This window comes from Athene noctua, chromosome 3 (assembly GCF_965140245.1).
Source record: "Athene noctua chromosome 3, bAthNoc1.hap1.1, whole genome shotgun sequence".
Taxonomy (NCBI): domain Eukaryota; kingdom Metazoa; phylum Chordata; class Aves; order Strigiformes; family Strigidae; genus Athene; species Athene noctua.
This window is the reverse complement of record NC_134039.1, coordinates 33,324,244-33,339,295: the sequence shown is the minus strand read 5'-3', so window position 1 is coordinate 33,339,295 and position 15,052 is coordinate 33,324,244. Positions and strand designations below refer to the sequence as shown.

The window sequence follows — 15,052 nt, the reverse complement described above, 5'->3', positions numbered from 1 at the left end:
TACGGACAGCTGCTTTAACTAGAGCAAACGGTAGGACTGGGAGGAACGTAGGGCGCAACGGAACGTAGGAAAAGAAACCAAGCTACAAACACGACTGTAAAGACTTGCTTCAGAGACCGTTTTCGAAATATTAGCTAAATAATATTTATTTTAATGTATCGTCTACCAAGAAGAAATCAAAACCTCTAGAAAACAAATGGTAACCTACCTTTCTCCGCAACTTTCAGGTTCTGAAATCGGAGCTGGCAAAGCACTAGGAACAAGCTGCTGCTTTTTAGCCACACTGAAGAACAGTTCATAGCATGTACTTATTTCAAAGTTTTAAACAACCAAGTAGAACTCTATACCAAGAACGGGCTGTTGAGAGCTCTCCACTTGAGCATGAAGTGGCTACATTTGCAGCTACCAAAGAAAGTACTTAACCTTCCAGTGACACGCAAATGAAATGATTTACGTACCTCCCAAGAAAAACCAGTAATTCAACCCTTCTATTTGAAAAAATTGGTGGCTCTGAAAAGAGCCTTTGGGTTAAAATTGACAGTCCGAGACGCTCTACTTGGAGCTGGTGTACTTGGTGACGGCCTTGGTGCCCTCGGAGACAGCGTGCTTGGCCAGCTCGCCGGGCAGCAGGAGCCGCACGGCCGTCTGGATCTCCCGCGAGGTGATGGTGGAGCGCTTGTTGTAGTGCGCCAGGCGCGAGGCCTCGCCGGCGATGCGCTCGAAGATGTCGTTGACGAACGAGTTCATGATGCCCATGGCCTTGGACGAGATGCCCGTGTCGGGGTGCACCTGCTTCAGCACCTTGTACACGTAGATCGAGTAGCTCTCCTTGCGGCTCTTCTTGCGCTTCTTGTCGCCTTTCTTCTGCGTCTTGGTCACCGCCTTCTTGGAGCCCTTCTTGGGCGCGGGGGCTGACTTGGCTGGCTCAGGCATGGCGACAACTCCTTGCCTGCTCTGGAGCAACGAAGTGCCCAATAATGCGATTACTCCCATATTTATAGGGACCTTATGCAAATCCCTGGCCTCAGCTATCAGCGCTTCTATTGGATAACGAAACAAGTGTCGTCACTTTCCTTACGAGAGGCTTCGTAATTGGTCTTTTTTAAAGCCCACGCTGGTATTGGTTAATAGTTGGAATCCTATCAGCCAGTCACAATAAGCTCTTTCAATCACACAGTTCTGTAGCGAAGCTCGACCTCGGCTGCCTGACCTCGCCCCGGAGCATCCGGGCTCGCCCGGCTCCTGCAGCTGCCAGCTCGCGCGGATTTGTACGTACAAAGGGCGGTTATCTATCCAGAAAAAGAAAACCTAGAGAAAATGGCAGAGGGTTTTGTTACTCTTATTCGTTCAAGAGTATACATGCATACTTCATGTAATAGCCTGCATTTCTAAAAGCCACAAGTTAAATGTAAAAGGAAAAAAAAATAAAACCAGAAAAGATACAGAGGCTCTGGAATACTAAGTTTGTTAATTGTGTTTGAAATTAGTTCTTTCAGTCCACAGAACATGGCTTGCTTTTCAGGACCTTAAGCGAGATGGATGTTCTGCTTTGATCTGTAAATTGAAAGAATGTGAACTTATTTTGGGATGTATTAAAGACTGGTTTAATTTGTTTAAATCAAACCCAAGATATATTTCTGGTAATAAAAATAAATAATAATTTAAAATTGAATTTATTGTGAAGCAGAAATTCTGGCTGGTTTCTTGTCAAGTTAAGATAATTGTGCAAGAAGAAGAAGAAAATATAATTGTTTAAACAGACTAAAATGATTTTATGGTATTAGGAATTCTAATGTGCTAATTTTTTATATGATGGAGGAAGTGTTTTTCATCTAGTATTAGACTGTATGTTTCAAAAAAGGGTATTTTTTTAGAAAATTAAAATGCTGTATAGCAATGTTATAAATTATGATTGTAATGCATTTATCAGTAAATTAGAAAGCTATAATCCACTTTTTAAAGGATCAAGTTAATTTATGGTTGAATGAAACTAGGACTGGATAACTTGGTATCATATAGCCAGTGCTGTGATTATGCTATTTCCTTAAGGGCCATTTAAACTCTAGACTTTCTCAGTATAGAGGAGACAGATGGCATGTGCCTATGCAAGAAACTCATTTGTCATAGGTAAATGTAGTTTGAGGTGGACGAGACTGCTAAAATCACAAAAAGTTAATGGTTCAAAAAGATCTGTAAGGACAGTGAGAGATTCTGGATACTGGTGCAAGCAATAAAAAGCTCTGTCACCTTACCAGACTGGTTTTGCTTCTGGGTTTTGTTGGGGTTTTTTTAAAAAAATAGTGCTGTCTGAAGAAAGGGGGCCAGGTGAGGAAAGTGTGGGACCTTTCTCCTTTGCAGTGAGTAACGCTTGCTTGCAAGTGCTTCTGCTGTGCATAATACCTAAGCTGGGGAAACAAAGGCAGCCACCTGTGTTGAGGAGAGCAGCTTCATGCTGCCTCTGCGATGCTGCAGCTCTCTGGTTTTGTGCCTGCCCCTGCCCGTAACCCTGCTCCTTCTCATCAGGAACAGAGATCATCCATCTCCATTTTCTCTGCTTCCCTCCCAGCTATCAGTAGCAAGTCCATCAGCCTGGAGAAAATTGGGTAAGTCAGAAGGGAGCTGTATCTGCCTTTTAAGGACAAGAAAAGTATTTCTCTCTTTTTCAGCAAAGCAAGAAGAGAAACCAGAGTGGCCCATCTCCAGACTTTTAACTTCCCACATATAGTGTGAACCTGATGACATTCTTTTGGCATAAACTTTACCTGAAAAAGCAGTTCACTCACTCACTGAGAAACCTCTGCCTGGTAACAGGAGTTCTTTTATGAACATCTATGAAAGTCCACGACTGGAAAATGTGGCATGTTCTGTTCTCTGTTTTTTTCTCCAGTTTTGTGTCCATGATAGAAAACAAAGGCTGGTTTTTAATCTGAAAAAGAAAATGTAGAATAACACAGGGCAATCTCAGGAACGTAAAGTCCATAGACCCAGAAAAAAAGGGGTGTTAAAAACAAAATTAAAAAGAAAAAAAATAAAGCCACAACACAAAAACCAGCTTCTACAAACACTACATCCCCCACATCCCCCACATTCCCCCCCCCATCCCCCCATTTAATCCTTTTAAATCTATTGATTAGTTCCAGATAAAAGTGATAGCTGAGGTAGGTGTTAGATATTCTTAGATCTAGCAATTTTTGTAAAGATCAGTTATGGAGTAGAAAGACATCCTCTATTGAGAAAAGGTGGCTACTGTGAACTGAACAGCAACTGCTTGGTTTTAGCCTTCCAGCTGAAAAGTGTGTTAAAAAAACCCCACAAAATCAAAACTGAACTCAACCAAATAAACAAACAAACACAAAAAGCAGCAGCTGATCAATAAGTGATGACCAGTCAGTCCTGATGTAGCATGGTTATGTGTGCTGCTCCTTCACAAAAAGGTACAACCAGTGTGTGCTAAAACCAAAATAACTGGGGAGAGGAGTAGGGAGAGGCTTAGGAGATATTTATAAAGGGAACTCAAGTTCTTGGAAAGAACTGATTATGGTAATGGCAGAAGAGCTGAGTTTATTGCATTGTTTAGACCGTCAGGATATATAGAAAAGGAATCCAGACATTCGTATTTCTTGCAACAGTCTAAAATAACCATGTTCACTAAGGGAAATGGATGGGAACTTGTTAATGTCTAGTGATTTGTCATCCATCCTACTTCAACCACAGTGGAGTTTCCAGTGACCGAGCAAAGCTTTGGAGGATCCAAAAGAAATAATCCTTCAGAATCAGGAAACCTAAGTCTGATGGGAGAGAACAGAGAAAGTCATCAAGAACAGCTCCAGAACAACGCAAGGATGTCAGAGCTCAAAGGAGTCACCAGCCTATTGCATGTTACCACACAGTATGAACTGTGGGACTCTGTCTTTTTTTTTTTTTTTTTCCCTGGTTGGTATATCTCCTCCGGGTGAACACGCGCTACAGGCTGACAGCTTTCTCCTGTTCAGGTAACTGGAAATTTCTAGGAGGCAATTGGAAGACATAAAGGCAAAGCTGCTGTTAGTGTTTTGCCACTACAGCTCCTGGGTGAGCTCTGCATAGATTTTTATGAAAAATACTCATTCTGAAATCTCCAGTTAGAAATATTTTTTTCCTCACTCTGCTTACTGCTTAAGTGGGCTTCAAGAAGAAAAAAATGGAATTTATGAGTAGTATCTTGGCTCTAATTACCTCACCTTATGCTGTCTCTTCAGGAGAAATGCTGGAGGACCATTTATCTGATGAGGGAAAGCCAGAGCCTGTGTATCACCTTGGGCTTACACAGTACAGCTTGCCACTGCCAAAAGCTCTTGAAAAACAAATCAACAAAAAACCAGAAGCAAACAAGCAGAGATAAAAAGATAGACATTTAAGAATAGCAAGATAAGTGTGGGAGATTTAGATTGGTTTCTGAACATCATTTCACTTTCATCTGGTATATTCTTCTATGTGGAATACAGAGAGAAGAACAAAGAAATCATTCCAGGAAAAGTTATAGAACTAGAGCATCACCCAAAAGACACTCAGCACATAGCATTCAGAGTTATGAGAGATGTATTGATGATAAGGCACAGCTGCCTAAGAGTTATGATTATTTTGGAGAATTTCTGAAGTGCTTGACACACCTTAGAATGACATTTGAGAAGTCTGGTTTTAAGGTTATAGGTAGCTGCTGTAGATCTTTTATATGCTGAGACTGAAATACTCAACATAATTGCATTATATGCTGCATACTTTGCAAATTATCACTGCAAATTTTGTAGCCTTAGTTACAGTTATTATTATCTGAAAACCTTCTAACTACTTAGAGAAACAGCAAGTATATGGGTCACAGTTCTATAGCATAGAAGCACTACTGAAAAAGTCACAAGATGAAAGAAAAAAAGGGGGAGAGAAAGTTGTCAAGAAATTTGGACAACCTAAGATTTACAACAACATTTGGAAACAAGATTTCTAAAGATAATTAAGGTGAGGCAACTCATTAAAATGATATTTTCTTCCATCTGAGCAGAGATACAGGTTACAGTTTATAAAAGTGTTCTGGACTGTGTCCAAAACCATGTGAAGAAAAAAAAACAGCAAAAGAAATACTTTTGAGATATTATGTATCCATAAGGAGAAAGACAAGATACAAGATACATATTAACAAGGTACCTAAATCAGTTCTTTCAACAGCACCTCAGTACCATACATAGAAAAAAGCCGCGAGAACATGCAGTTAGAGACCTGGGAGATAATGACTTAAACACCTACAAAAAAAAAGAACGTGTTGTCCCCACGGAAAGAAAAAAAAAAAAAAAAAGTGGATAAATAATTTTACTCAGCGATCATTACAGAACAGTCCGTTTACTTAAGTACAGACACCATCTCGCAGGCCGCGTGCCCGCTACCTCCTCGGCCGGGCCCTTTGTTGGAGCGCGGCGAAATGGCGGCGGCGGCGCGCGGGAGGGGCGGGGCGGTGGCGCGCGGGCGGGAAGAGGCGGGTCGCGGCCCCGCCGCCCCCATTGGCTGGATTTTGCTGCAGACCCGCGGCCGGCGGGGCTCGGCTCCCCCACCGGGACCGAACGCCGCAACGACGGGGCTGGGAAACCGGGCCGCGCGCGGCGGGAAGGGGGGTTGTCCCGCTCCCGGGGATTTGCCTCCGCGGCGCCCAGGCCGAGCCGGCGGCGGGGTCGACTGTTTCCCGGAGCCGGGGCCCGTCCCGCCACCGCGCCACCCGCTCCTCATCAGAGGCGATGGCGCGAACGTCCCTGCCCGCAGGGGGAAGGGCGCGGAGAAGAGCCCGCCCTTGCCCTGCCCCGCCCCGCCGCGGTTTTCAACCAGGTCGGACCGCTGGCAATAAAGAGAGGCGCTGGCGACCCTTCCCGCCACACGCGGCTTAGCCCGGGAAGAGTGAGGTCATGTCTGGGAGAGGCAAGGGCGGGAAGGGGCTCGGCAAGGGCGGCGCCAAGCGCCACCGCAAGGTGCTGCGCGACAACATCCAGGGCATCACCAAGCCGGCCATCCGGCGCCTGGCCCGGCGCGGCGGCGTGAAACGCATCTCGGGGCTGATCTACGAGGAGACGCGCGGCGTGCTGAAGGTGTTCCTGGAGAACGTGATCCGCGACGCCGTCACCTATACCGAGCACGCCAAGAGGAAGACGGTCACGGCCATGGACGTGGTCTACGCTCTCAAGCGCCAGGGACGCACCCTCTACGGCTTCGGCGGCTAAAGTCGGTTCCTGGAATAGGTTACGCCCTTAGAACACAAAGGCTCTTTTCAGAGCCGCCCAAGCTTTCAAGTGAAGAGCGTAGTCGCTGCTCGTGTTTGTGTCGTGCTTTTGGAATTACGGTTGAGCTCATGGTGGGGGCGGAGGGCAGGGGGAGGTGGGCTTTTGTTTTCGCCAGCGGTGTTGCACCCCTCGGGGTCTTTCTCCCAGGCTCAAATAGGTGCTTGGAAGTGCAGCGGCGGGAACTCCGCTCCACAGAGGGCACCATGGGTGTAGTAGCTTGACTCCTGGGCTCTAGGAGACCGTTTAGGTTCTGCAACATACGCGTGTCCCTCATCCCTTCTCCCGCCCCGCTTCCCTCATTCTCTACCAGTACCCCGGTTACCCCCCTCCGTCCTCCTTGGAAATGGGAACGGAGGGGGCCGGCAGGCGAGAAAACCTGCGTCCCGCGTCCGGCCGGGGACAAGCGCTGTTGAGACAAGCGCTCCCCCGCCACGGGCTTCACCACAACAGCCTGAAAGGGGAAGCTCATGAAATGGCGGCGCTCTGCTCTCTGCCCGCCCGGGGCGGGACGAAGCGCATATGGGCACCCGCAGCGCCCCAGCCAGGGGCTGCGGAGGAAAAAGGCTGCGAGCCCGGTGTGAAAGGGCCTTCGCTTGCTCTTCTTCCAGCCCAGGGGCTGCCCGTTTTCTAGGCACCGCTCTCGGCCCCCTCCACCCGCCCCCCAGCCCCGACAGCTTTGAACGCGCAACCTCGCAAGCATCACACACACGGGTCGGGGGGGACACCGACGACTCTTGCGCTCCCTGCAACCCCAACCTTCCCCGGTTACCCCAAAACCGGTGCGGTGCAGAGCGCAGAAAGTGCGCTCGGCACACACTGCCCGCGCCTACTCCGGAACGGAGGAAGGGACACAGCTCTCTCCAGTGGCCACGTGGTGGCTCTTAAAAGAGCCTTTGGGTTGGGTGCTGGCAGGGTAGGAGCCTCAGGCACGCTCGCCGCGGATGCGGCGGGCCAGCTGGATGTCCTTGGGCATGATGGTGACGCGCTTGGCGTGGATGGCGCAGAGGTTCGTGTCCTCGAAGAGCCCCACCAGGTAGGCCTCGCTCGCCTCCTGCAGCGCCATCACGGCCGAGCTCTGGAAGCGCAGGTCGGTCTTGAAGTCCTGCGCGATCTCGCGCACCAGGCGCTGGAAGGGCAGCTTGCGGATCAGCAGCTCCGTCGACTTCTGGTAGCGCCGGATCTCGCGCAGCGCCACCGTGCCGGGCCGGTAGCGGTGCGGCTTCTTCACGCCGCCCGTGGCCGGCGCGCTCTTGCGGGCCGCCTTGGTGGCCAGCTGCTTGCGGGGCGCCTTCCCGCCCGTCGACTTACGCGCTGTCTGCTTCGTGCGCGCCATATCAAGCCGCTCCCTATGCCAGTGGGAAAACCAGAAAGCTCCTGTACCTCCTACTTATACGGGTAGCGGCCCCGCCTTCTTGTTTCTGATTGGTCCAAGAACCGTAGAATTTCATTGGGTAATTCGAAAGCTCCTGGAACAACTGCGGTAGCTAAAGGCGCCCCCAAAGACTAGTCCCTTTTTCTAGTTTTTTTTTTTTTTTTGTCTCAGGGAAGTCTAAAGGGTTTTAAAAATAGTATTTATCTAGTAATTACTTCTTCCTTTCTCTGAGTTGTTTGAAAGTGAATAATGCTTGTGGAGTCAATATTTTCATTATAGGATGTGACAACATATATCTTTATGTATTAAAAACGACACAGTACTACAGATTTTTTTTTTATTTTAAATAAACTACACAGTTCCTTCAGAAATACTTCCCTAAAGAATTTTCAATGGCAAAGCATAAGTGTCCGGCTTTCTACAAATTTAGGTTTTACTAAGTAAACCTGAACAAAAATATTGTTCTCTGAGAAACATGGAAAATGCCTTTTTTTACCCATCTTCTGCGGACTGTATGAGAAGAATCGAATTGGCCAGGAGCGCAACTAATAAGTACAAATTGTTGAAAATGAGAAAGCTGATTTCCAAAGGAATGGAAAAGATCAAGGCTTCACTATGAGTACACCGTTCATGATACGGGGGGGTTAACGCGGGACTTTCAAATTGGCCCAATGAGCTTGGTCCATTCCATCAGCCAATAAAAAAGCAGCGCTCGGGTATAAAAAGTCGTCAGCAGGAATCGAGTTTAACAGTTTTTCGCTGCTATATCTGCAGTGTTGCAGGGAAGAACATAAGAAGCTATGGCGCGTACGAAGCAGACAGCGCGTAAGTCGACGGGCGGGAAGGCGCCCCGCAAGCAGCTGGCCACCAAGGCGGCCCGCAAGAGCGCGCCGGCCACGGGCGGCGTGAAGAAGCCGCACCGCTACCGGCCCGGCACGGTGGCGCTGCGCGAGATCCGGCGCTACCAGAAGTCGACGGAGCTGCTGATCCGCAAGCTGCCCTTCCAGCGCCTGGTGCGCGAGATCGCGCAGGACTTCAAGACCGACCTGCGCTTCCAGAGCTCGGCCGTGATGGCGCTGCAGGAGGCGAGCGAGGCCTACCTGGTGGGGCTCTTCGAGGACACGAACCTCTGCGCCATCCACGCCAAGCGCGTCACCATCATGCCCAAGGACATCCAGCTGGCCCGCCGCATCCGCGGCGAGCGTGCCTGAGGCTCCTACCCTGCCAGCACCCAACCCAAAGGCTCTTTTAAGAGCCACCACGTGGCCACTGGAGAGAGCTGTGTCCCTTCCTCCGTTCCGGAGTAGGCGCGGGCAGTGTGTGCCGAGCGCACTTTCTGCGCTCTGCACCGCACCGGTTTTGGGGTAACCGGGGAAGGTTGGGGTTGCAGGGAGCGCAAGAGTCGTCGGTGTCCCCCCCGACCCGTGTGTGTGATGCTTGCGAGGTTGCGCGTTCAAAGCTGTCGGGGCTGGGGGGCGGGTGGAGGGGGCCGAGAGCGGTGCCTAGAAAACGGGCAGCCCCTGGGCTGGAAGAAGAGCAAGCGAAGGCCCTTTCACACCGGGCTCGCAGCCTTTTTCCTCCGCAGCCCCTGGCTGGGGCGCTGCGGGTGCCCATATGCGCTTCGTCCCGCCCCGGGCGGGCAGAGAGCAGAGCGCCGCCATTTCATGAGCTTCCCCTTTCAGGCTGTTGTGGTGAAGCCCGTGGCGGGGGGGCGCTTGTCTCAACAGCGCTTGTCCCCGGCCGGACGCGGGACGCAGGTTTTCTCGCCTGCCGGCCCCCTCCGTTCCCATTTCCAAGGAGGACGGAGGGGGGTAACCGGAGTACTGGTAGAGAATGAGGGAAGCGGGGCGGGAGAAGGGATGAGGGACACGCGTATGTTGCAGAACCTAAACGGTCTCCTAGAGCCCAGGAGTCAAGCTACTACACCCATGGTGCCCTCTGTGGAGCGGAGTTCCCGCCGCTGCACTTCCAAGCACCTATTTGAGCCTGGGAGAAAGACCCCGAGGGGTGCAACACCGCTGGCGAAAACAAAAGCCCACCTCCCCCTGCCCTCCGCCCCCACCATGAGCTCAACCGTAATTCCAAAAGCACGACACAAACACGAGCAGCGACTACGCTCTTCACTTGAAAGCTTGGGCGGCTCTGAAAAGAGCCTTTGTGTTCTAAGGGCGTAACCTATTCCAGGAACCGACTTTAGCCGCCGAAGCCGTAGAGAGTGCGTCCCTGGCGCTTGAGAGCGTAGACCACGTCCATGGCCGTGACCGTCTTCCTCTTGGCGTGCTCGGTGTAGGTGACGGCGTCGCGGATCACGTTCTCCAGGAACACCTTCAGCACGCCGCGCGTCTCCTCGTAGATCAGCCCCGAGATGCGTTTCACGCCGCCGCGCCGGGCCAGGCGCCGGATGGCCGGCTTGGTGATGCCCTGGATGTTGTCGCGCAGCACCTTGCGGTGGCGCTTGGCGCCGCCCTTGCCGAGCCCCTTCCCGCCCTTGCCTCTCCCAGACATGACCTCACTCTTCCCGGGCTAAGCCGCGTGTGGCGGGAAGGGTCGCCAGCGCCTCTCTTTATTGCCAGCGGTCCGACCTGGTTGAAAACCGCGGCGGGGCGGGGCAGGGCAAGGGCGGGCTCTTCTCCGCGCCCTTCCCCCTGCGGGCAGGGACGTTCGCGCCATCGCCTCTGATGAGGAGCGGGTGGCGCGGTGGCGGGACGGGCCCCGGCTCCGGGAAACAGTCGGCCCCGCCGCCGGCTCGGCCTGGGCGCCGCGGAGGCAAATCCCCGGGAGCGGGACAACCCCCCTTCCCGCCGCGCGCGGCCCGGTTTCCCAGCCCCGTCGTTGCGGCGTTCGGTCCCGGTGGGGGAGCCGAGCCCCGCCGGCCGCGGGTCTGCAGCAAAATCCAGCCAATGGGGGCGGCGGGGCCGCGACCCGCCTCTTCCCGCCCGCGCGCCACCGCCCCGCCCCTCCCGCGCGCCGCCGCCGCCATTTCGCCGCGCTCCAACAAAGGGCCCGGCCGAGGAGGTAGCGGGCACGCGGCCTGCGAGATGGTGTCTGTACTTAAGTAAACGGACTGTTCTGTAATGATCGCTGAGTAAAATTATTTATCCACTTTTTTTTTTTTTTTTTTTCTTTCCGTGGGGACAACACGTTCTTTTTTTTTTGTAGGTGTTTAAGTCATTATCTCCCAGGTCTCTAACTGCATGTTCTCGCGGCTTTTTTCTATGTATGGTACTGAGGTGCTGTTGAAAGAACTGATTTAGGTACCTTGTTAATATGTATCTTGTATCTTGTCTTTCTCCTTATGGATACATAATATCTCAAAAGTATTTCTTTTGCTGTTTTTTTTTCTTCACATGGTTTTGGACACAGTCCAGAACACTTTTATAAACTGTAACCTGTATCTCTGCTCAGATGGAAGAAAATATCATTTTAATGAGTTGCCTCACCTTAATTATCTTTAGAAATCTTGTTTCCAAATGTTGTTGTAAATCTTAGGTTGTCCAAATTTCTTGACAACTTTCCCCCTTTTTTCTTTCATCTTGTGACTTTTTCAGTAGTGCTTCTATGCTATAGAACTGTGACCCTGTACTGGGTCTGGCTGAATTGGAATTGGATTTCCCCTATAGCAGCCCTCACGGTGCTGTGTTTTATGCTGGGAGCTGGCAGGGTGTTGGTAGCACCCTGGTGGTGTGGCTGCTGCTGAGCAGTGCTTACACAGCACCAAGGCTCTTTCTGACATTTCCCTCAGTGGGACGGGGTGGGCAAGATCTTGGGAGGGGACACAGCCAGGACAGCTGACCCGAACTGACCAAAGGGATATTCCAGACCATGTGACGTCTGCTCAGTACAAAGCTGGGAGAAAGGAGGAAGGGGGTGGGGTCACCCTTGGTCCTCCAAGGCAACCACTATGAGTATTAGAGCCCTGCTCCTGAGAAGGCCTGACATCGCCTGTCCATGGGAAGTAGAGAATAAATCTGTTTGCTTTTGCTTCTGCGTGCGAACTTTTGCTTCGCTTTGCTTATATTAAAACTGCTTTTGTTTCACCCACAAGGGTTAGTTTATCTTCTTTCCCCTCTTTACCCTGTTGAGAAAACAAAGGGAAATGGGGGGGAAGTGATAGAGCGACTTGGTGGATACCTGGCATTTAGCCAGAGTCAAACCATCACAGTCTATTCTGGAGCCCAACATGGGGCAAAACAACGGCAGTTTTATATTAAATGTGCTGTAGCTATAGTAGTTATTAAGCAACAAGCTCTTGTGCTGGTCACGGGCTTGTTTATTGTGCTGCTTATCTTTATTTTGTTAAGCTCGGGAACATGCTGCAAGGAATTGGGAACATCATGAGTGGTTTTATTTTGCAGGCTCCCGAGGTACTTAGTCATCCTTATGTTAGTTCATTGATACTCTTCATTAATGCTGTTCGCCTGTTGTGGGTTGTGTGGAGCTCGGTATGCTCTTGGTGTAAGAGAACGCAAATTTTGAGTGAATCGGTGCTGAAATGTGCTCTGAGGCGGCCTGTTCCTGGGTGGCAGGGAGCGTGGAAGGCGTTGGGCAGATTCCTAGGACCGTTATCACCTCCTGTAGCCTGGGATCTCACCCCTGAAAAGGCAAGCAACCCCACAAAATTGACACATCACCTGACAGAGGGGTGTCTTGCCTATCCCAATGAGAATCAGCGACTTCTAGCACTTTACTGGGGCCTGGCCTGTGCTTACCGAGCTGCAGTTCAGCACTCTCAAAGGACTGTGGTTGACATGGGAACCCAAACAATAACAACAGCAACAGAGATTGCCCCAGTAGTAAAAAAGAAACAATGGACAAGGAGAACAACAGGCCCATACCCTCGATTAATAAGGGAGGAGAAAGAAGAGGAAGAAGCTGGTCCTTCAGCAAAGGTATCAGAAGAGGGAATAACAGAACCGAAACAGGAGGCAGAAACTACCCGGTCCCTGACGTCATCAGAACTGCGAGATCTGCGGAGAGACTATTGCCGCCAGCCAGGTGAGCGGATCGCTGCCTGGCTGCTGTGATGCTGGGATAATGGGGCAGATGCTCAACAACTGGAAGGTAAGGAAGCCCAACAGCTGGGTTCCCTTGCTAGAAATCGAGGAATTGAAAGGGGAATTGGAAAAGAGACAGCAATTTGCAGTCTGTGGAGATGGCTCCTTTCAAGTGTTAAAGCAAGGTATCCTTTTAAGGAAGATCTTATGGACCACACCCCAGGGAAGTGGGCTACTGCAGATGAAGGTGTCCAGTACCTGAGAGAATTAGCAGTGATGGAAGTCATCTATGGTGATCCAGATAATGATGAAGCCCCTAAAAATCCAGAGGATGTCCCATGCACACGGGCCATGTGGAGGAAAGTGATTAAAGGTGCACCATCCTCGTATTCTGCCGGCTTGGCCGCGATGTACTACCCAGAAATAGATGCAGTAGAAGGACTAAGATGTACGCCAGCTATGGAGGCAGTCTCTTCCTGGCTTCAGAACTTTGAAGAGAGTCTTGGTACCTCCTCATCTCTACGGGCGAGTGCCCTGGATGTTAGGAGCTCCCCAAGAAATCATTTCTGTCCCAGTCAGGGGGAAAGGAAAGCCAAGGCGCATGACACGTGGCGAACTCTGGTTCTTCCTGCGCAACCAGGGGGAGGACATGAGGAAGTGGGATGGTCAACCCACCTTTAAATTGGAAGCACGTGTACATGAATTGTGAGGAAAGACCCCTGCCAAGAAGAAGACATCCAAGAAGGTTGTTAATGTAGCTGGTGTAAAACCACAAGAAAGTAACCAGCGATCTCCCAGATACAGAAAGACTGAGATCACCTCCCTTGACCCTGAGGAAGGAACCTCCGGCCTGGTACGGCAAGAGTCAGACAGGGAATACTCCGACCAAGAACGGGAATAGAGGGCCCCTGCCTCCAGCCAGGAGGAGGAAAGGGATGACTGGGTGTATTGGACAGTGTGGATTCGATGGCCTGGCACATCAAATCCACAGAAGTACCAGGCTTTAATTGACACTGGGGCACAATGTTCACTAATGCCATCAAGTTATAGAGGGGCAGAACCTATCTGGATCTCAGGAGTGACAGGGGGCTGTCAAAAACTATCAGTATTGGAGGCCGAGGTTAGCTTGACTGGGGACAAGTGGGAAAAACATCCCATTGTAACTGGCCCAGAAGCCCCTTGCATCTTGGGCATTGACTATCTCAAGAGGGGATACTTCAAAGACCCAAAAGGATACCGATGGGCTTTTGGTGTGGCCAGTGTGAATACAGAAAAGGTAAAACAGTTGTCTAATCTGCCTGGCCTCTCAGAAGATCCTTTTGTTGTGGGACTGTTGCAAGTTGAAGAACAACAGGTGCCAATTGCTATGAGGACCGTGCACCGACGGCAGTATCGTACAAACTGAGACTCTCTGGCTTCCATTCAAGAATTGTTTCGTCAACTGGAGAACCAAGGTGTCATCAGTAAGACACATTCGCCTTTTAATAGCCCAATATGGCCATGCGAAAGTCTGACGGAGGGTGGAGGTTAACAGTAGACTATCGTGGCCTGAATGAAGTGACGCCACCACTGAGTGCTGCTGTACCAGATATGTTAGAGCTCCAATATGAACTGGAGTCAAAGGCAGCCAAGTGGTACGCCACAACCGATACTGCCAATGCATTCTTTTCAATTCCTTTGGCAGAAGAGTGCAGGCCACAGTTTGCTTTCAGGTGGAGGGGTGTCCAGTATACCTGGAATAGACTGCCCCAGGGATGGATGCACAGCCCCACTATTTGTCATGGACTAATCCAAACCGCACTGGAAAAGGGTGATGCCCCTGAACATCTACAATACATTGATGACATCATTGTGTGGGGCAATGAGGCAGAAGAAGTGTTCAAGAAAGGACAAAGAGTAATTGACATTCTTCTGAGAGCTGGGTTTGCCATAAAGAAAAGCAAGGTCAAGGGACCAGCACAAGAAATTCAGTTCTTGGGAATAAAATGGCAAGATGGACGCCATCACGTGCCATTGGATGTTGTCAACAAGATAGCAACTATGTCTCCACTGACCAACAAGAAGGAAACACAAGCTTTCCTAGGACTTGTGGGATTTTGGAGGATGCATATTCCAGGTTACAGTCAGCTTGTGAGCCCTCTCTATCAAGTGACCCGAAAGAAGAACAATTTTCTGTGGGGTCCTGAGCAGCAACAAGCCTCTGAGCACATCAAACAAGAGATAGCTCGGGCGGTAGCTCTTGGGCCTGTTCGGACAGGACCAGCTGTGCAAAATATACTTTACACATCAACTGGGGAGCACGGACTCACATGGAGCCTCTGGCAGAAGATACCAGGTGAAACTCGAGGTCGACCATTAGGATTTTGGAGCTGGGGATATCGAGGATCAGA

The 15,052-nt window shown here is 50.5% G+C and overlaps 5 protein-coding genes across 5 annotated transcripts; 2 read left to right on the top strand and 3 right to left on the bottom strand.

The window, feature by feature from the left end:
- Window positions 1-135: 135 nt before the first annotated feature.
- Window positions 136-952, bottom strand: LOC141958605 (histone H2B 1/2/3/4/6). Its single transcript, XM_074901443.1, has one exon. The coding sequence runs from the start codon at window positions 931-933 to the stop codon at window positions 553-555; it is 381 nt and encodes a 126-aa protein (XP_074757544.1). The 5' UTR covers window positions 934-952; the 3' UTR covers window positions 136-552.
- A 4,955-nt stretch (window positions 953-5,907) lies between these two features.
- Window positions 5,908-6,326, top strand: LOC141958604 (histone H4). The gene has a single exon (XM_074901441.1). The coding sequence runs from the start codon at window positions 5,925-5,927 to the stop codon at window positions 6,234-6,236; it is 312 nt and encodes a 103-aa protein (XP_074757542.1). The 5' UTR covers window positions 5,908-5,924; the 3' UTR covers window positions 6,237-6,326.
- Window positions 6,327-7,218: 892 nt separating this feature from the next.
- On the bottom strand, window positions 7,219-7,629 carry LOC141958603 (histone H3). Its single transcript, XM_074901440.1, has one exon. It carries the CDS (start codon window positions 7,627-7,629, stop codon window positions 7,219-7,221), a length of 411 nt encoding a protein of 136 aa, XP_074757541.1.
- An 839-nt stretch (window positions 7,630-8,468) lies between these two features.
- On the top strand, window positions 8,469-8,879 carry LOC141958602 (histone H3). Its single transcript, XM_074901439.1, has one exon. It carries the CDS (start codon window positions 8,469-8,471, stop codon window positions 8,877-8,879), a length of 411 nt encoding a protein of 136 aa, XP_074757540.1.
- A 903-nt stretch (window positions 8,880-9,782) lies between these two features.
- On the bottom strand, window positions 9,783-10,190 carry LOC141958600 (histone H4). The gene has a single exon (XM_074901438.1). It carries the CDS (start codon window positions 10,171-10,173, stop codon window positions 9,862-9,864), a length of 312 nt encoding a protein of 103 aa, XP_074757539.1. The 5' UTR covers window positions 10,174-10,190; the 3' UTR covers window positions 9,783-9,861.
- Window positions 10,191-15,052: the final 4,862 nt, after the last annotated feature.

What these genes read in the sequence shown, in the direction of transcription:
- LOC141958605 (XM_074901443.1), bottom strand. Translation starts at nt 933, where the DNA reads ATGCCTGAGCCAGCCAAGTCAGCCCCCGCGCCCAAGAAGGGCTCCAAG.
- LOC141958604 (XM_074901441.1), top strand. Translation starts at nt 5,925, where the DNA reads ATGTCTGGGAGAGGCAAGGGCGGGAAGGGGCTCGGCAAGGGCGGCGCC.
- LOC141958603 (XM_074901440.1), bottom strand. Translation starts at nt 7,629, where the DNA reads ATGGCGCGCACGAAGCAGACAGCGCGTAAGTCGACGGGCGGGAAGGCG.
- LOC141958602 (XM_074901439.1), top strand. Translation starts at nt 8,469, where the DNA reads ATGGCGCGTACGAAGCAGACAGCGCGTAAGTCGACGGGCGGGAAGGCG.
- LOC141958600 (XM_074901438.1), bottom strand. Translation starts at nt 10,173, where the DNA reads ATGTCTGGGAGAGGCAAGGGCGGGAAGGGGCTCGGCAAGGGCGGCGCC.